The following is a 20,149-nucleotide window of genomic DNA, read 5'->3' as shown; positions in this document are numbered from 1 at the left end:
TTTACTTAAGCCAAGAGTCAGAATTTGAAACTATCTGGAGTTATTGCTAGGGTAAGAGATCCCAACCACTGAAGGACAAGAACACTTTTGTAGTGCAAGCATAAAAAATTGGCCCTGGGCAGAGAAGGTCAGGACAGAAAACTACTGATGTAGGGGTCGGAGAATAAATCTAATATACGTTCTTGGTCGAAGACACAATTCAATCCCACAAGGCGCATGTCATGATACCCCAAAACGTGAGAAAGGCCTTAAGAGCAAGAAACAAGTTTGAGAGGTTGACAGGGAGCTAGGTCTCAGAGACCAAACAATGGGCTTTTGTCAGAGTCCAGTCACAATAACTCAACATTTCCTCAAACTTTGGTCTTTAGATCATTTGCTGGCATTCAGTGCTGGCTTTTAAGATGCTTCTACAAACATCCAGCCTCTGTTATAATAATTTATGTTCAAAGCCTATAGCTCCCAGACTGATGGGTAGATATTATAGCACAGACTGGTTATATTTGTTTTGAAGAACCACTGGGTAACAGGAAAAGAATCACAGGCAATATAAGAGTCTTTATTCCAAGGCTGATAAAAATGTTATGACATATGCAAAATTCCCCCAAAAACTTACATAAGAAGTAGCTGAATAACTGGCAGACGCACACAATGAATTAGTTATCAGGAAGAATGTGGCAGCACACAAACTCCAAGTTTTATTTTATTGGTATTTATGTTGGAGGGACTACATACATTTCACTGGGTTCTTTATAGTGCGCTATTGGCTTTAAAACTGGATTTAGATCCTGAATTTTGTTAAATTAGAAGCCTGTTTCCCACCAAAAACAAACATCCATAAACACAGTCATTTCACATAATTCTTTCTGACAAACTAAAGAAAACAGCTGTCAAATGCAGAAAAATAGTACCTCAAATGTCAATTATTTTGAAAAAGCAAACTAAGATTAAATGGGATATTGAACATCCCAGAGGTTCTAATTCACAAGTGCTAATATGCTGTAGATTAGTTCTGTAGGCTGACCCTCTGCTACGCAATTTGGAATTGGGCTCTTCCCAAGCTAAAAACAGTAAATTCTTTACTAAATATTTGAAATATTACAAGGGTCAAGTCACAATACAGCATCAGATGAAGCAGAAATATTAGAAATTTACAGCTCCCTCAAAAAAACCCAAATCCTTATTATACAGTTATAACTCTTAGCTCTCCCCTCTTACACACAGAGTTGGGTGGCACAGTCATACTCCAGTACTACAAATGGAATGTTTTCCAAATGACTAAGAAATGACAACTTACCCGAATAATAGCAGAAAGTATATTCAGCTGTACTTATAGAAAAAGTGTCACAGTGCGTAGCATACAGAACCAGGTATTAAATAAATGAAGCAAGTACAACAATACCACTGCCTCCACCTTACCTCCTGCAACTTAGTCTGGATCCACTGGCCTACAACTGCCAAACTATCTCGAGGACAGACTGCCCAAATCATAGTGAGCAAGATAAGCGACAGGAAATCCAAGAAATGTACCAGACTGGCTTTCTCTGCCTAAAAACAAAAACAGTGAAGTTTTCAATAATTTACCCTTGGATCTTGCTTGCATGCATTATTTCTGAATTTGAGAAAGATAGTTCTTTTCTATCTTAGGTACATATATGCCATCACAGAATGGGATAACCCTTTAAGAAAAGAGGACTTGGCCCCAACTGCGAATAATTCGCTGTCTCCTAGGTGAGAGGTTTTAGGCCAGGTATCAGGTGATAGCCTGCAGACAACCTGGTCCTCAAATAAAAGACCAACAAGCAACAGAGAGCACATAGGCGTCTGCAGGAGACCCAGTGACAGGGAAAAAAAAGACTAGAAACAGGCTCTCCATACCAGCCTAGTTGAAGATAGAAAGTGTGTGGGCAGGCACAGGATCCTTATGTGGATGAGGCTTTAGAAGAAGTCAGGCATCCAGACTTGGCTTTACTGTTTTGATTTGTGTTGGACTATTTTGGCGACAAATACATCCCTGAAAAAATGGATTGAAATTCTTCTGCTGTCGGAAGCTTTACTTGACGTACTGGCCAGCGAGTGGTCCACCAGCTTACAGTCCTTGATCATTGTAATATGAGCACTTCTCAATCTAACATATTTATCCACACAATACCTCTGTGAGGTAGGGAAGTGATATCCCTGTTTTACAAATGAGGGCTGAGACACAGAGCAACTAAGTGACCTGCCCAAGTTCACACAAGGAATCTGTAGCAGAGAAGGGACTTGACTTCAGATCTACCAAGATGCAGGCTAGTGCCCTAACCGCTAAGACCACCTTCCTCCCAAATTCCATCAGTCTTGCCAATGTTAATCTTTAAATTCAATTCTGTTACAATGTAAAGCTATTCCAATAGTTAGAGCTATTGTTTCTCTCTCTCAAAAACTGCAGCTCTTATGTCTCTGTTCTCCTTTTCATAGGTGCAATGCTATCAAAAACGGGTAACTCAACATAACTTCTCCCTCCCAAGTAATAGCCCCAAGGGAATACTGCTATCCCTTGTTACATTTGTTCCCCAAATGCACTAATCACAGTTGTATAGCAACTTTCCACTAAATGAATTAGAACTAATAAAACTCCTAGTCATGACTATTTTTCAGATGAATTTAGCCCTTTTTCTGTATATGATCATATGCAAATCTGTTACGTGGGTCACAATTCTTTTCTTTGCTTAGTGAACAGTTTGTGCGAGATTTGGGTATTCACTCCAGGAAACTGGTTACCTAAGTCACATGGTAACTCGGGTTCTGATTGGATGACTGAGGCTTTATAAAAAGAGGATAAGTTCCCTTTTTTCTTACACAAAATTAGCCATGAATATTTTTAACTGTTCAAATAACAACAAGCACTTCTGGCATGAATCTTCTTGTTCACCAAAATGTTTGCAGGTGCCAGTGAAACAAATCAGCTGGTTTGTTTGCAAATGCTTTTGAGAGCTATTTACCTAGCTCTAGAATAACCCTGGAAAATTATGGGGAGTTTTATGTTGAAAGTTTATGGGTTTTGAGACTGGATGGGAAAGTACAGATATAAAAGACTGCAGACGTTGCATTAAAAGAAAGAAATGATTGTGGGTACAGATGCAGCTACACCTTATAATGACATGATTTTTCTGTTTCGACAATCAGCGGTGTGGATAACATATATTCATCTACAACAACTTGGGCCAAGATTTTATTCCCAACCTGTTTTTTCAAAGCTGGACCTGCAAAATGTGAAAGATTATTATACCCGTTTTGTGCATGAAAACTGGTGATAAACTACCAGTTCATCCATGAACACATTAGGGCTTGGGATATATGCAAGGTGGTACATGTTCACATTTGCAAGCACACTCAGTTATCTGCAAACGGAGTCAGACTTTAGGTCCCATGAAGACTTATCCAACAATCCTAAAAACTAACTATGGAATTTTAGGGCTTTGCTACTGAATTGCAAGTATCATGTAATTCAGAAGACATTTTAAATACATCTATGGATTCAACATGTTTAGAAGGACAAAGGGCCCAATTTTGTAAAGTGGTGAGCAACTGCAATTCCCAAAGCCTGCATATCTCAGGGTCAAAGCCTAACTGCTATTTCGTAATGGAATGGAAGCCTCTCTTAGGGACTGATCCTGCCAACATTCACTAGCAGGTCTAGTGCGAACATTGATTAAATTGGCACAGTTATATGTGCAGGATCAGGACAGTCAACCTTTAAACCAAATTCTTTCTTCAGTTTGAGGAAGCAGCCTGAGACTTTGGTTTATATATTAACTTGGGGTTTTTCTGTTTGTTTTTTTAAAAAGAGGTACTTACTGCATGTCCCAATACAGCATGAGCTATTTCATGGCCCAAAATGAAAGAGAGCTGGTGAATATCTGACACCGCATTTAGCAAACCAGTGAAAACAAATACTTGTCCATTCTGTGAGCAAAAAGAAAAAACACATCATAATACAGCATAGGAACTGTGTAAACAAGTTGCATTCTTCAATATTGCTTACCTTTGCTTTTGGATTTTACTTACTGGAAGCACAAAAGCATTTATGCCTGGTTCTTCCACCACATGGATAACCCACTTGAACTCCGAGACCTGTGGGATGTCCTGGTTGCTTTCAGATAAATGACCAATAACTTTTTTCACTACCTGATAGCGAGGGTCTGTCTCAGATAACATCTCATTTTTAAACTGTTCCATCCACTGAAAGAGACAATTTGTTGAGGTCTATACAGAATAAAGAATGCAGTCTGGAGGCTAGCTGTTACACTTACATGCTGTATCAGTGTACCACAGTAAAAGTTTTGTTCCAAACAATATATTAACAATCCAGTTCTCATATACTCTTATATACCAAGTCAATCATCCAAGGAAAGCAGTAGAGCTCAGTTTTTCACAACTCTATGCTAATTATTTTGTATCAGATGTAATAAAATTGAACATTTATATATGCTGCCAAGTAGTATTTCCATTTACACCAAATGCTTGGATATTAATTAGGCTATATTAGTACAAAAATCATTGACCAATGTGGGGAGAGAGCAGAAGGAAGCTGGCTGCAGGACACTGACACTGCCTCACGGACGATTCAGAGAAGCTTTGTGCAGAAGTAGGATCATGCATGCCCTAGAGCCGTGGTTCTTAACCAGGGGTCCGGGGCCCCCTGGGAGATCCCAAGCAGGTTTCAGAAGGCCACCAAGCTGGCCAGTATTAGACTCGCTAGGGCCCAGGGCAGAAAGCCAAAGCCCCGCTGCATGGGGCTGAAGCTCAGGGCCTTGAGCCCTACCATCTGGGGCTGAAGCCAAAGCCTGATCAATATAGCTCCACAGGGGCCCCTGGGGCATGGGGCCCTGGACAATTCCCCAGCTTGCTACCCCCTAATGCCGGCCCTGGCTTTTATATGCAGAAAAAGAGTTGTTGTGATACAGGTAGGTGGTGGAGTTTTTATAGCATGTTGGGGGTAGGGGGCTTCAGAAAAAAGAAGACTGAGAACCCCTGCCCGAGAGTACTCTGATCAAATCCCAAAAAAAGGCTCAAGAGTGGTTAGGAAACTTAGGCAGGGAACAGCACATAGGTATTTTATTTTTACTTAGATTTTTCTCTCTGGTGTGCTATCTAACATAACGAGTAATAATGTTAGAAATCATTGTAAAGACTGTTTTATATGTTTTAATTATCATGTGATCCTGGAGAAGTAAACTATAAATCAAAGTGCCCACAAGGTTGAAGCTTTGGGAAAGTGTGTGTTTAAACTAGTGGGGTGTCTTGGGGGATCTGCACTGATGTGGGGGCTTAGGACAGCCAAAAGATAACAGATCAAGTCTGTGCCCAGGAAACATGCCTGTGTAGCCAAATAAAGAGACCGTGCTGGAGCCTACCCAGACAAAGGGAAGTTTAAGAGCAGATGGGTCCAATATGTCAGTATGCAAACAGAAGGCTAGTGAGTGGCCAGAAGGGGGAGCCCGACCAGGGTTGTGAGACACATCAATGAACAGGAACATGGTTTGTGTGTGTGTGAAATGGGGAGGGCTTCTTTTCTTTCAAACTCACCATATCATACTCCATCTGGGACAATTCCCTAAAATGTTCCTTCCCAAATACCAACAGTCGAGCACGCCCAGTGATTGGTGTCTCCTCCAAGTGAGTAAAATAAAACATAATAAATAAAACCACAAAGCTACACAGACCCACAACTATCTTCCATTTGTTTTTTCTTGCACTTTCTTTAAAAAGTTCCCGTTTGTTAGGAGGCAGTGCCTTCCACCATTTTCTGATGCTCCTGCAAGACACAAACATTGTACATTGTAAAGTGAGTACAGTGCCTCACACAAGTGAGGAGAGGCTGTATACATTAACATTTGTAAGGTGCTAGGATATCCTTGGATGAGAGTCGAGAATCATTAAGTAGTATGTATTCTGTCAGTTCAGTGCAATATTTCCTTCAAGGAACAGGAATGCCTCACAAGGTAGATTCTTCCTTTTTTTAATAGGAACTATTCTAACTGTATCTTTTTGATCTGGTTAAAAAAAAGCATGTTGGGATTTTTTTGTTTAAGAACATCTGAAGGAAGGATTTTTCACCCTGGTACTCCTTCCATGGATTTGCAAGACACAATCAGCAAGGGCTGATCAAAAATAAGTGCATACAAAAGGATGCACATATTGAATCTCACTGCGCATATGAGAGAGAATGAATTTCTATTTCTATGCAGGAGCTGCACAGTCAGAATCCAACTTAAACCATGTGGTATATTTGTACATTCAGCTTAGGCTGCAGCCAGGGAGAATGAGCAACCCCACTTTATCTCCAGCCTGAAGTCAACATGTCAGAATTGTGTCAGCAGCAGTAGCTACTCTCCTGCTTGTTGTGGAGAAGAGGACAGGTGAGGTACGCCCAAGTTTTTGGCTTCTGCTTTTGCCTCAGACCACATCTCTGGCAAACATGATGTCTACTCTTTCAGTAGATAGATGCCACGATATTTTGGCTTTACCAAACATATCACTGGCCATTATGGCCTTGATTTTCATTGAGGGTGCTCAGCAAAAATAAGTGTTTATTTTGTTAGGACCTGAATAAATAGCGATTGATTGTTATGGTCTGAAACTGGTGCATTTTCTAAAACAAAACCACAGGAGAGAGGTCCTCCCAGTTTATAACCATTTTAGTCTGATTAGTGTATGGACTCTATTGTGGTTTGAAAGTAGTGATAAAAACAAAATTAAAAAAAAAAAAATTCAACCCTAACTCCAAATCCTGCAAAGCTTTACACAAATGTTCAACTTTACACACACTGAGTAGTCCCATTAACATTAATGAGATTACTCACTGTGCATAACAGTAAACACATACATAAGTCTTTGAAGGATAGGATCTTACTCTAAGAGAAAATAAAATAGTATTTTACCTTCCAAGAATGATAGCAAATAGCTTCTGAGCCGGTTTAAGAATAATCCACAATAGAGGCACTGGAGCAGCCTGAAATGATGATGATGTGTGAAAAAGCCTGATGATCTGAACATCCCAAGCAGGAACGCGATTTGGGGACTGAACTGGAACAAGACTTCGAAATAATGCAAGTTCTTCCACTAACGGCTGAGAGGTTAGGAAACAAGGACTTCTACAGCTACTGAATACGTTTGTGCACATTTCTATATTCTTGGCATTCAAAAAACATCTTTGGCTTTTATTAATAAATTTTCTGTAGAAGTTAGAGCTTCCAATCATAAAACAATAGCTGGTGTTGCTACTTATATCTAGTCGCTTACATTTATCCACTATGTGACTTCTTTGAATCTGGCGATGTCCATTCAAAGCTTCAACTGAAGACCTATAAAGATTATTGCACTTTGCTTGATGACTGGCCAAAGAAGTTAAGCGAAATAAAATGCAGTTCCTACCAGCTATCTTTAGGCTGCAGATAGCATTCATTTCTCTTTTGTTTATTCACCTTGAAACAAAAGAAACATTATTGTAGAGATCTTAAAAATATAAGAACTAAAGCAATTCCTGAGTTATGAATTCACTTTAGCTGAACAGAAATATCCTACTTCTTGTTTGCCAAGTCTCAGAACTACTACCCTGTCTTCTATTATGCACTTGTTACAACACTGTTTTAAACTGCACAAAAAAATATTAAACTTTGCAACTGAAAGTGCAGGAAAGATATTCCTCGTGGTCTCTTTTTCTTAAAGACAAGATTAAAATGATTGTATTCGGAAGATGTAAAAACTGGTAACAATAAGGTTATGTGGATTTTGCTCTTTATTTTGAATATTTGTATCCTTTACTGTCAGGAGGAGAAATACTTTTTGTTATCTAGTTTTGAATTTATAAAATGCACCTATCATGCTTTTTAGGTGCATGTACTTTCCTGCAGAAAACAAAGCTGATGCAATGTCAACTGACAGACACACAACCTCCCTCAGAGAAGTTAATTGCCACTAAACCAGCTCTCCACAAGGAAAAACCTTACTGAACAATTAAGGTATGCTGCTGCAATATGCTTTGTATATCAATAATTTGGGTGTTATCAGAACTGGTACGGAAGCCCAGGCTCTTCACTGTTCATTCAAAAAGACAGCAAAAGATCCCATATACTTCATAGACTACTGACTTTTTACACTTCAGTCAAGGAGGCAACTATCACTTCCTCTATGTGTTACCCTTCTGCAAGCTATCCTAATAAACACGGTGCATAACTGCAGGTCCATTTGATGTGAACCTTAAAAAAAAAAAATTCTGCAGTTGTGCAGTCAAAGTGCAAGAATAAGCAAAGACTTCAAAACTACTAAGAACTTAATCTGCAACATTATAAAGGAAGTTTATTTTGCACAAGGGAGGAGCCTGTCCCATCAAGTTTCATTGTTAATATTAAAGCAGTTTAGCACCTAGACACTAGGTTTCAGAGTGGTAGCCATGTTAGTCTGTATTAGCAAAAACACCAAGGCGTCCTTGTGGCACCTTAAAGACGAACAAATTTATTTGGGCATACGCTTTCGTGGGCTAAAACCCACTTCATCAGAAGCATGGAGTGAAAAATACAGTAAGCAATTTATATATATATATATATATATATATATATATATACACACACAGATATACATATACATACATACGTTTTATATATATACACACACACACAGAGAGCACATGAAAAGATGGGAGTTGCCTTACCAAGTGGGGGGGGGGGTCAGTGCTAACAAGGTCAATTCAATTAAGGTGGAAGTGGCCTAGTCTCAACAGATGACAAGAAGAGGTGAATATCAAGAGTGAAAATTACTTTTGTAGGCATTTTAGGAATCCTTAGGAGATACACTTATAAATAGGTTTCAGAGTAACAGCCGTGTTAGTCTGTATTCGCAAAAAGAAAAGGAGTACTTGTGGCACCTTAGAGACTAACCAATTTATTTGAGCATGAGCTTTCGTGAGTGAGCTGTAGCTCACGAAAGCTCATGCTCAAATAAATTGGTTAGTCTCTAAGGTGCCACAAGTCCTCCTTTTCTTTTTACTTATAAATAGATACTATGACATGGCCATCTGCGTAACACACTACTAGGCTTGGGAGGAGTTGGTTTTTCCATTAGTAAATGTTGATTTCGTCATACACGTGTGAACCAACCAAAAACATACTTCCCTTGATTAACCCCCCCATTTGGAGAAGCAAGGTAAGAACACTGCGGCGTGGGGACTTAGCAGCGTCTGAGGGAAGGCTATTTACTGCGTGCGTGCGCCAAGCAACGGTGACGGTTTGTGTTTTAAAGCTTTCCCCTTTTCGAACCCCAACGGCCACTGCCGTGAAAGAATTCTCGCCTGACCCCGCCCTGGTGAAAATGTAAACCCGCCCACAGGACACGCTGAAAGAGACACGTGATCCGTGATGCAGCCTGAAGCCGGGCCTGGGTCAGCCCGGCGCAGGCGCAGGCACAGGCTCGGATCCCCACCACGCGAGAGGGTCTCCCGGCGCCCGCGGGAGCGCCCCCCAGCAAGGCCCAGCCGCGCTGACACGTCACGGTCTGGACGGGACGGAGCCGAGGGCGGAGATCCGGCCCCGCTGAGTGGGCGGCTCGCTCGGGCCCGCCTGGGCACCGCAGCGCGAGGAGCGCCTCGTACTCACCGCCTCAGGAAGTGGAGATGGGGCCGCCCTGAGCCACGCGGGGCCCCGCCCCACATTCCCCCTGGCTCCGCCTTCGACTGGCAAGGCGCCATGACGACGAAGCCAGCGGCTCTCGTCGCCCCGCCCCCTGCCTCTGTCTTCACAATCGCCCCGCCTCATCCGATTCTCGTTTTGCTATATTCGATCCGCCCACTCCGCTGTGGCCCCGCCCCCTGACCTGAAAGCTCCGCCCCATCCCTTGTTCCGCCTGCGGGAGGCTTCCCCCCCCCCCATTTTCCATCTAAACGGAGAGATTTGGAGGGACCCCCTCACCTACAGCCACAGGGAGCACCTGCTGCCCTGCCCCCTTTGTGGGGAAGGGAGGGGCCGGACAAGGGGGGGGCACACCCGGGGAGTCGAGAGCAGACAGCTGTGACACCCCCACCCCATCCCACCCCTCCCTGCAGCCGCACTCTGTCTGCCGGGGCCGTGCACCTGCTTATCTCCAAGGCTGCCATCCACTGGGCCTCCTCACCCACCCCCCCCTTCACTGCAACTCCAGGGCCTATGCACTCTGCCCCCAGGCCTAGCCTCTCACCCCCACACCTGGCTACTGCACCCCCAGGTTCCCCCCCGGCGCCTCCTTCCTCCCCACTCCGCCTCACTGCACTCCCTTTCCCCCCTCCCCCCAAAGCCCACTCTATCCCCAAGCAAAGGGATGGTGGTTAGGAGCGATGCAGCAGACAGGGGTCTCACAGGGGAGGGGCATGGAGGAGAGGAGGGATGTGGGGCAGGGGAAGCCTCATGGGGGAGGGGAATTTTGGTAAGGGAGGGGTGGAGTGGAGGAGAGGAGGGACTCACCAGGAAGTGGCGGACAGTGGGGACCTTGGGGAAGGGCAGAGCAGGGACAGGAAGAGGTGAAGTGCAGGCGGGGCCACCACAGGCCAGTGTCTGGTGGCAGGTCAGCAGAGGCTGCACCAGGGGAGGTTTAGCCTCTCCTGGCCTATTATACCCGCCGCCCATGCCCAACGTGCAGTTTCCTGCCACCTAGGAAGCACATTTTAACTTGCGGATACCAATTTGTTAGTCTCTAAGGTGCCACAAGTCCTCCTTTTCTTTTTGCGGATACAGACTAACACGGCTGCTACTCTGAAACCTGTCAACAGCACCCAAACTTCCTCTGCCTAAGGAACTAGGGATGTGACCTGAAAGGCAGGTGCTGCACGTGCCTTGCCATCTGAATGGGTGCAAGTGGAAGGTATGTGATAATGACAGGGTCGGTGCCTACTGCACGGCAGCTCATGCGGACAGGCATGAGGCCTCTGTGTGCAAACAAAGGGCTTGTCCCTGGAAAAGGTGTGAAAGCCCAGCTCTTGGTCCCACTGCCTCCCTGACAGAGCTGCAGGCACTTTGCAATCACCCTGCTCGCTACATGCCATAAATTTCATTTTAGGATGTTTTTTTTCTTCTGGCATCTACTGAGGCTTTTTTGATTCCCTGAGCTGCCCCCTCATCCCTGACTCTTCTCTCTTCACTACCAACCTGAAGGCCATGTTGCTGTGACAGTCCTCCCTCCCAGCAAGAACAGAAGCATATAGTTCCTTCTTGGGGGTTGTAGTCAGCACTTCCATCATGTCTGTCTAGGCCAGGACCTTCTGTGGTGACACTAGTCAGCCTGGTTGCTAGAAAGCCAGGAAGAATGAAATGGTCTTCTCTGTGTCCAGCAGATTCAATAAAGAATTTCCTTGATAATCAATACTATCAAATTCTGTCTACTCTACCACAGGGGACCCCAGGGGATGAAATTGCAACTCATCAGGCAGGGCTTGGTTGTTGGGCTTTTTTGTTTTTTGATTGTCAACTCCATTCCTGAAACCAACCTGGGGAATTGTTGCCGATTGACACAAGTCTCTTCCTGCACCCAAAGGCTGAGCATGCCCCAGTTAGTCAAGGAGCAAAGAACTGAGCCTCAAACTTGCATATCCGTGTGCAGTATCTTCAGGAACTACTTACCTGCTTTATATTTCCTAGACTCGTTCTATTTCCCTGCCTTTCTTGCTCTTCTCATCTAGCTCAGGCCTCCTCTCTGTCCCTCAACACACATAAGAGTTTTTTACTTTACATCACTGAGACTCTCAAACAAACTTTCTCCATCTTTCCATGTCACTGACTTTCCATCTTATTTCATATTTCAACTGAAATCATGTATTTTCTCCTTTCCATATTTCTTACTCTCTCCTCTGCTATTATTTGTCTCTCTGATTGTATCATTGAACTGTGTCTGGCATACGGGGTGTAGGAATGGCACAAATAAGGGCCTGATCCTTCATGTCTGGCTCACCTAAAGCTGTTAATGTAGGAGTTTGGAGCGTACAAGGAATACAAGATTGGGTCCTAAAGTCCTATTATGCTCTCTGCATTTCTAAAAATGTCCATGAATGGCATTCCTACTCATTAAAATTCCAAAGCAGACAAGCAGCAAATATAGCACAGATAATTACAGGATATCTCTATCATATACCAACACTAAATGTCTCCTTATGTGAAAATCTGGCATATATAGTTGCACAATTGGATATGTATTAAGTGCTGGTTTTCTATAAATAGATAGAAAGATCAAAAGCCATTATAGACATTTATACAGTAGTTGCTCTTGAATTTTAATGAACATACATGCATAGTAACTTTTATCTGAGGACCTCAAAGAGCTTAAAAAGGTTGGGTAAATATTATCCCTATTTTACAGGTGGAAGGACTGAGGTTAAGGCCCAATTTCTGGCCCCAGCACGTACACTTCACCCTTGTGAAGAAGGACAGCAAGAAGGCTGTGCACCAAATGACTCCCAATTAAGCCCTATTTTGATGCAATAACTGGCATATAGGCTTTATGCTGGCTCTCTGCACAGGAGTGAAATTCACCTAGCCTAGGAAGCTGGGTTGTATGTCAGGAGTGCCCTGGGGCATGGAGCTGCTCCTCATCTGGTATTTCTTTAGGGATGGAATCTTTTCTGAAGCACCTATTATCCCTGTACATGGTGGAGTGGAAATTGCCAACAGATCCTCATACCCTTTTCTTGTCCCAAAATCCTTTTTGCAGGTCAGTGGTGGGTGTATGTGTGGGTGGGAGGGGGGTCTTGGAGCAAAACTTCATGACTTACAGGATATCCACTTCCTACTGCTTATGCTCTCCGAATCCTGCCCCTATGCACCAGAATCACAGGATCCATTCTAAGCAGGATAGGGCAAGTGACTTGTCCAAGGTGATCCTCAGGCAAAACTGGGACTAGACCTGATTCCAAGTCATTAGGTCAAACTACTAGAAAACCTGGCTCCCTTGTCCAATTTACTGTTTACCCTGTTGCCAGGCAGTAGCTGAATGGGGTCCTTGCAGTTCAGTTTCCTATTTGAAGCAGAAATTGGCAATGTGGAGTCAGGTGTTTTTCCAGTATGATTTGTTTATTTACAAAATGTATACACATTCTATTTTCTTGAACAGAAGTGGTAACAGACTGCACAAAAATCCCTTTTGCAGAAACCTTTGGCAAGGCACCACTGCCCTGTCCCTAAAAAGAAGCTGTGTTGGACCTCTGTCTCTCTGGCCTCTCACAAAACAAAAGTTCTCACTTCCTGACCTAAACCCGGAGTTTTACACCTGGGAAACATAACTCAAAGCTTCTCCTCTGTGGCCACAGGCTTTCAAAGGTGAGCCTGGGGGTTTACACAAAGGAATCTCCCAGCATTAAAAGCCAGACAAAAGAGAATGCTTTAATTAACTCACACAATCGTCTTCATGTGGATTCAGGTGCTTGGCAAGCCATGAGCACCTTTTGGTATAAATATTAAAATCTGAAAACAGATTTGTGGGCCCCAGACCTGCAAACACTTAGGACTTGTCTATGTAGATACTGGAATAACTTTCCTAAGGTGTGAATTTAAACCAATTATACCAATATCACTCCATGTGTGGACTCTCTTATTCCAGATGCATCCGATGAAGTGAGCTGTAGCTCACAAAAGCTTGTGCTCAAATAAATTTGTTAGTCTCTAAGATGCCACAAGTACTCCTTTTCTTATTCCAGAATAAGAGCACCTTTTTTCAGTTTAATTTATGCTGCTTTGGAAGGGGTTTATTGGTTTAATTATACCAGTATAGTCATACCGGTAGAACTGGTTACATTTTCCCATGTAGACAAGCCCTTATGTACATGAGTAACTTTGTTCATGTGAGTAGTCACATTGAATTCAATGGCACTGCTCACGTGCATAAAATGACTCATATCATGTTTGAAGATTGGGGCCCCTTTGATGCACTGAGTTTCTGTTTCATCATGTCTTGTCTTTTTGAATGGAAGGAAAATTGGGTGGGAGAAAGAGGAACAGCATTATAACATTTGCACTTATTTTTCTTACCAATCCCTTCATTGTGTGCAATTTATTTTATTTTCTATCCCATCTGTAAAACATCAAATGCAATAAAAATCATTGTAAACAACCTACCTATAAACAGACCTTAAAAACAGATAATTTTCTGCATTTCCAGCAGGAGGGATTCTCTAATGTTTTTATCAAAACTCTTCCCTTCCCCATATTTTTCACCTTCACAAGTCAAGGGGTCTAATTTATAATGTGCAATGATCTAGTTCATATAAATAACTGTAGAATTTGTTTCTGTTTTTATCATAATCAGTAAAATACTTAGCATTTATACAGAAATTTTCATTTCTCACAGGACATCACAAAAATAAATAACTAATATTAGCCAGAAGGGATGGTTTAGTGATCCAACTATTGGAGTGATCCACGCCCCATTCCCTGGTATCAGGGTTCAAATTCTAGCAGGTTCAGTGAAGCCCTACATCCTTCTGAAGGTGAATTTCATACCACTTAGGGTATGTCTTCACTGCACAGCTAACCCAGGTGTTTCGCGCCCAGGTCTGAGCACATAGGTTAGCCTAGCCTAGGTGAGAGCATCGCCATAGCAAAGCCATACCTGGGTTACTGTGTCATCATTGTTTCTGCACTAACTCCTGTGTGTCTGGGGGCATATCTCATAGTTATTTGTGCTGAGACACTCTAAGATTCTTTCCCAGTTAGTTGCGTCAACTGCAGAAGAACTTGCCTTTTCTTTGGAGGAAATTTGTGGGAAGGGTCTTATTGGGATCCAGGAAGTGGGTGGGCGAAGCCCGCACACTGCTAAAGGATCCCCCGCCCCCCCCCCAGCCTAAGAGGGGGGTCCACAGGACCTAAAAAAACAAATAATTACGGGGGACAACTAATGAACAACAGGGACAGGAGTGCGGTCAAAAGGTCAAACAAAGGGAACCGGACGGGGACACCGAGCAGAGAACCCCGGACAGCGCCCACTGTTCCTCAAAGGCGTCAAGGGAATCAGTGTATGCCGCCCAGAGGAACTCTGCCCGGAGGTGTGAACGGACGGAGGATCGGAAATAGGCCCCACAGTCACAGGAGACTCCATCGGCCAACCTCCTCACCCTGGTTTTATAGATGGACACTTTAGCCAGGGCCAGGAGGAGGTTGACCAGGAGGTCCCGTGACTTAGTGGGGACACAGACAGGGAGTGCATAGATAAGGAGGTGAGGGGAAAAGTGCAACCAAAATCTTAACAAAATATTCATGAGGAGCTGGAATAGGGGCTGCAGCCTGGCGCACTCTAGGTAGATGTGCGCCAGGGTTTCCCTCACACCGCAAAAGGGGCAGATGTCCAGGATTGGGGTGAACCGCGCCAAGTACATGCCCGTGCTCACGGCCCCGTGAAGGAGCTGCCTACTGATATCCCCAGCGGGCCTTGGTGGAATATAGGCCGGCCCACCAGGGCTCCTTACCCTCTAGAGGTGGCAGGACGTCCCGCCACTTTGTGTCGGGGCAGGACGCGAGGGTGAGGACATGAAGGATGTGGAGCACGAGCGTGTATAGATGTTTCCTTGGCGCCGTCTGGAAACGGACCGGCTGCAACTCCTGTCGCCGGCTCATGGTGAAGGGGCGGGGGGGGGGGGGGTCGGTCGGGTCCACGGGGCAGGGGCCTGATGAAAAGGTCCAGAGGGCCTGGCGTGGAGGGTGGGCGGGGCACGCCCTCCCTTAGGACCCAGTCGAGGTAAACCCGAGCAGCGGGCAGCAAAGAAGCCCTAACCTCCTGAAGTACGCACCGGGGAGTACGAGGCCTGGAGAGCCCCATGCACTGAGCGAGCGTCAGGGGATCCAGCCAGTCTCCCCGGTCGTAGTCCAGGAGGTCTCTGACTCTGGTGACTTGTGCCAGGACCAACTTCTGGTGCACCAAGGGGGACTCCGCCACCTGCACACAGAGCTGGGGGTTGTGTAGCAGGGGCTCTGCGAGGAGATCTTCCCCCACGGAGGCCGCCACGGACCTGGTCGCTGTGAACAGTTTCCAGGTCCGGAGGAGGTCCTAGTGGAAGACCTCTCGGATGGAGATAAAGGAGCTGCTGGTCATATCGGAGCCCCCGAAAGCGGCGCAGGAAGGCGTGTGCCGGTACGCTTCACACCGGACTACCTGCACCATAAAGGAACCTCTGCAGGGCCTGGAGGCGGAAGACATGGACCTGAGTGCGGAGACACTTCAGGCCCTGCCCTCCCTCCTCCGGGGTAGATGGTGGGAAGGGTAGCAGAGGATTATAAATGCTTAAGTAATTTTGTCTGCATCCTCATTGCTGCAAAGTGGATGGGTTCCAGCCTGAGTTAAAATGGAGCCTGGTCTGTAACCTGTGCCCACATGCCAAGTAAACTAGCCCAAGCTTAAAGCACTTCCCTACCCAGGTCAGAGGGTTTTTCTGTGTGGCTAATAGGTGGGGTTGGGCTAAAATTTGAGTAATAACCCAGGTTTACTGTGCAGTGAAGACTTAAGCTTCCTGTCATTTGGTCAAGCCTTTTAGAAATGGAAGTCCTGTGTATTTCATGTGGACCTTAAAGCTCCCATGGCACCTTTCGTAGGTGTAAAGATTTCCCAACATATCCTCTCCTGACACACCTGTGCAATTTATTGTACACCAGCTGCCATCCTGGCTGTTATCCTCTAATGAAGAGATGGCCATATTTCAAGGGGGTTGTTAGGTATTTAGTTGGTTTATTATTTATTATATGAGTTATTAATAATTAATTATTATCTGAGTCTTCTATACTGGAAAGAAGAAAGTAAAATCAAAATCCCTGGAGTTAATATAAAGATGAAGTTTGTCACAGAGCTCCATCCACCCAAAACAACTAGGTTCCAAAAAGTATTCCTTGTAAAATGTGTCATACAATTTAATACAGTACTTTTGTTTCCATCATATCTGTAGGGAGATACTTTGAGAGATCCATGACCTATGGGTAAGGCTACAATTTAGTCATGGAGGTTGCAGAAGTCACAGAATCCATGGCTTCCAGTGACCTCCATGACTTCAGCCTGCAGTGGTCAGGAGCTGCAGGGTCCCCTGCCACCTGCAGGGGTAGGGAGCTGTGGGCTACCTCCGCTGCCTCTGGTGGCTCTTGGAGCTCCAAACCGCTGCAGGTGGCAGGGTACCCCGCAGCTCCCGGCTACCGCAGGCGGTGCGGGAACCCCTGAGCTCCCAGCCACTGTGGGTGGCAGGGAACCCCCAGAGCTGCCAGTGATGGGGGAACCTCACAGCTCCCAGCCACCGTGGGGGAACCCCTGAGCTCCCGGTAGCCACGGGCCCCCAGAGCTGCGGGAGGCAGGGGTACCCTGCAGCTCATGCCCCTCAGGGGTGGCAGGGGCACTCCCAACCGCCATGGCCACAGGAGAATCCCTGAGCTCCCAGCTGCCGTGGGCCCCTGGAGCTGCAGGCTGGGTGTACCCCACAGCTTTTGGCTGACACAGGAGACGGGCACCCCACAAATCCTGGCCCCCATTGGCAGTGGGGGACCCCTGAGCTGCAGGTGTGGGGACCCACAGATCCTCATTTTGTCACGGATAGTTTTAGTCAAAGTCACGGACAGGTCACGGCTTCTGTGAATTTTTCTTTTTTGCTCGTGACCTGTCCGAGACTTTGACTAAAACTATCCGTGACAAAATCTTAGCCTTATGTTTGAAGTGAGGTGATGGGAAAAAGTAAGTAAGATGAAGTCCAGCATCGAATGTTGCTTACAGGCAATTTAGCACAAATCTTCAGACAGCTGAATATCCAGATCTGATGATCACTGTATATTAAGAGCCAAATCCTCAGATGTTGTAAATCGGTGTATCTCTAATGACATGAAAATGGTGTTATGCCAATTTATATCAGCTGAGGATATGGCCCTAAATGTTTTTATTGTCCAGTTTCTGATTCTTGCTTGTAGCGTATAGATCATTTTCAAAATAATGGAGTTGGTTATTAAGACTTTCTCAGTGGAAGCAGTAACCATCTTAACATCCTTATACACTAAGGTCCATAAAATGCATAATATATTTTCAAGTATTAAAGGAAGGAGAGATGGGTAATTTCAAATCCCAGGTGTACTGGAGTCTTCATTCAAATAAGTGTTCTGTCAGAACTGATCCAATTACCTTCCAGTTGTTCTACATTGCTCCTCTGGGGGCAACTAGCTCAGCAAAAATGCAGAGATTTCTCATTTCAAGTCTTGTGGGGACAGACATTTATTTCAAATAAAATGTGTCTGAGAAATAATGGGTGCAAATGTCACCAGTTCTGTAGGGTCCCTATATAAAATGTCTGTGGGAGATTACAAATTCATTCTTGTTCAATCTTTCATTTAGATAATAGCGATCTCTCTCTCCACAATTGTTTCTGTGGTACTGAAGTGTGCGGGAGTAAGACTGCATGAGTGCTAGCCCCGCAGGGAGAGAGAGGACTTTCATGAAAATGAGATGTGGATCTTGTCAAGCTATTCAGTGTGTGCAACATTTTATCCAGACAAACCATGGGCTGAGGAATTCTGCTTGGGCTGGCAAATAATAATTGTAAAAATTGGGGAAGTTGAGTTTTCCTGCTCTGACAGGCATTTGTAATGACTCAAGATTAATTTTTGCATAAAAAAGAGGTAATTGCAATAGTTAAAGATTTATAAAAACCCTGAGGCAGATCAATGGGAATGCTTTGAAAAGGATACTTATACCTGCATGAGGAGGATTATCAGTTTAATAGCATTAACCAGACCAATTAAGGAGAAAGGGAGTATGGGCCCATTTGTTAGTTCTTCACTTATCTTGTAAAGAAGTGGTTTAAATACCTATGTGATATAAATTATTTTGTTTTTATCAGTATAAATTCCTGAGTATTAACTACTTTGTGGAGGGCCTATACCTCATTATTTATTACTATTATAAAATACATCTAGGTGTATTAGTGCTCTATCTCACATGTAATGAGATGAGGGGGAAGATTCTCCAGGGTGTTGTGACTGCTTTGCATCACATTGTAGGCTTAATCTGGCCATAAACCCAGTTTAAATAGCTCAGAGGAGATCACCACAGGGCCAATCTACATTGCCCCACAGTTTAGAGGTGTGAATAACCACTCACACCAAAGTGCTGGGCTGTAACTCCCCCCCCCACCCCGCCCCTGTGTAGACCCTGAAGGCTTGAACATAAAGGTACCTAGTTAGCACTAATGAAGATTTCTACATTAGCGCAAACTAGGAGCCTTTACATTCATGCCCACAGTGACCACACAGGGGAGGAGTACCCATTTTTCATGTTCTGTGTGTATATAAATCTCCTCACTGTATTTTCCACTGAATGCATCCGATGAAGTGAGCTGTAGCTCACGAAAGCTTATGCTCAAATAAATTGGTTAGTCTCTAAGGTGCCACAAGTCCTCCTTTTCTTTTTGCGAATACAGACTAACACGGCTGTTACTCTGAAACCACACAGGGGAACTACAGTGCAGCACTTTGGTGTGCTGGAGTCTGAACTGTGGGGCAGTGTAGACATGCCCTCAGCGCCAGGGAACACGGTGGGAGAAAAGGAGGCCTGGCTAGGATTCTCCTGTGCCATTTGTCCCAGAGGATGGCAGCACTCTGTAGCACAGCAGCCTGGTGTACATTGGGGCAGCCTGCCTGACCACAATGTAGGCTCAAGGGCCAAGACAGAGCTTTCTCAGGGGCCAATCCAGGACTGGGGAATGAAATTCCACGGGAACTAAAGACCATCACAAACCTCAGCGTCTTCCGCTCCAAGTGCAAGTTACCTTTCTTTGACCTTGTCAGGAAGCTGGGGCTGCAGCAGAGTCAGTCTCCAGGCAGACTAACAAGCGCAGCTGGCCTGAAGTCTGCTGCCTGATTGGCGACTCCACCTGCTTGGTTGGAAGAGTCAACAAACCAGCTCCTAAGCCCGGTTTAAGAGAGAGCCTGAATAGAAGAGAGTGCACAGAGGAGCACAAGGGTCAGGGTAGAGCTAAGGAGAACTTTAAGTTAGTGGTTCTCAACCAGCAGTACACGTACCCTTGGGAGTATGCAGAGGTCTTCCAGGGGGTACATAAACTCATCTAGATATTTGCCTACTTTTACAACAGACTACATAAAAAGCACTAGCGAAGTCAGTACAAACTAAAATTTCATACAGACAATGA

At 44.6% G+C, this 20,149-nt stretch overlaps 1 protein-coding gene and 1 long non-coding RNA gene across 2 annotated transcripts in view; one reads left to right on the top strand and one right to left on the bottom strand.

Annotated features, from left to right (window-relative positions):
- The window catches only part of OMA1 (OMA1 zinc metallopeptidase), a 30,996-nt gene extending 21,281 nt beyond the window's left edge, over window positions 1-9,715 (bottom strand). The window contains exons 1-6 of the mRNA XM_048861202.2: window positions 9,630-9,715; window positions 6,921-7,463; window positions 5,566-5,794; window positions 4,045-4,218; window positions 3,835-3,942; window positions 1,417-1,545 (exon numbers count right to left, since the gene is read on the bottom strand). Coding sequence (XP_048717159.1) covers window positions 1,417-1,545; window positions 3,835-3,942; window positions 4,045-4,218; window positions 5,566-5,794; window positions 6,921-7,444 — 1,164 coding nt within the window. The 5' untranslated portion in view covers window positions 7,445-7,463; window positions 9,630-9,715. The remainder of the gene's footprint in view (window positions 1-1,416; window positions 1,546-3,834; window positions 3,943-4,044; window positions 4,219-5,565; window positions 5,795-6,920; window positions 7,464-9,629) is intronic.
- On the top strand, window positions 9,162-11,364 carry LOC142073031 (uncharacterized). Its single transcript, XR_012669728.1, has 2 exons — window positions 9,162-9,261; window positions 10,740-11,364. It is a non-coding gene; the product is annotated as an uncharacterized LOC142073031 (long non-coding RNA).
- The last annotated feature ends 8,785 nt before the right edge of the window (window positions 11,365-20,149 follow it).

Source organism: Caretta caretta, chromosome 8, assembly GCF_965140235.1.
Source record: "Caretta caretta isolate rCarCar2 chromosome 8, rCarCar1.hap1, whole genome shotgun sequence".
NCBI classification, from domain to species: Eukaryota; Metazoa; Chordata; order Testudines; family Cheloniidae; genus Caretta; species Caretta caretta.
Note: the sequence above shows the minus strand (reverse complement) of the source record. Positions and strands in the feature narration are given on the sequence as shown.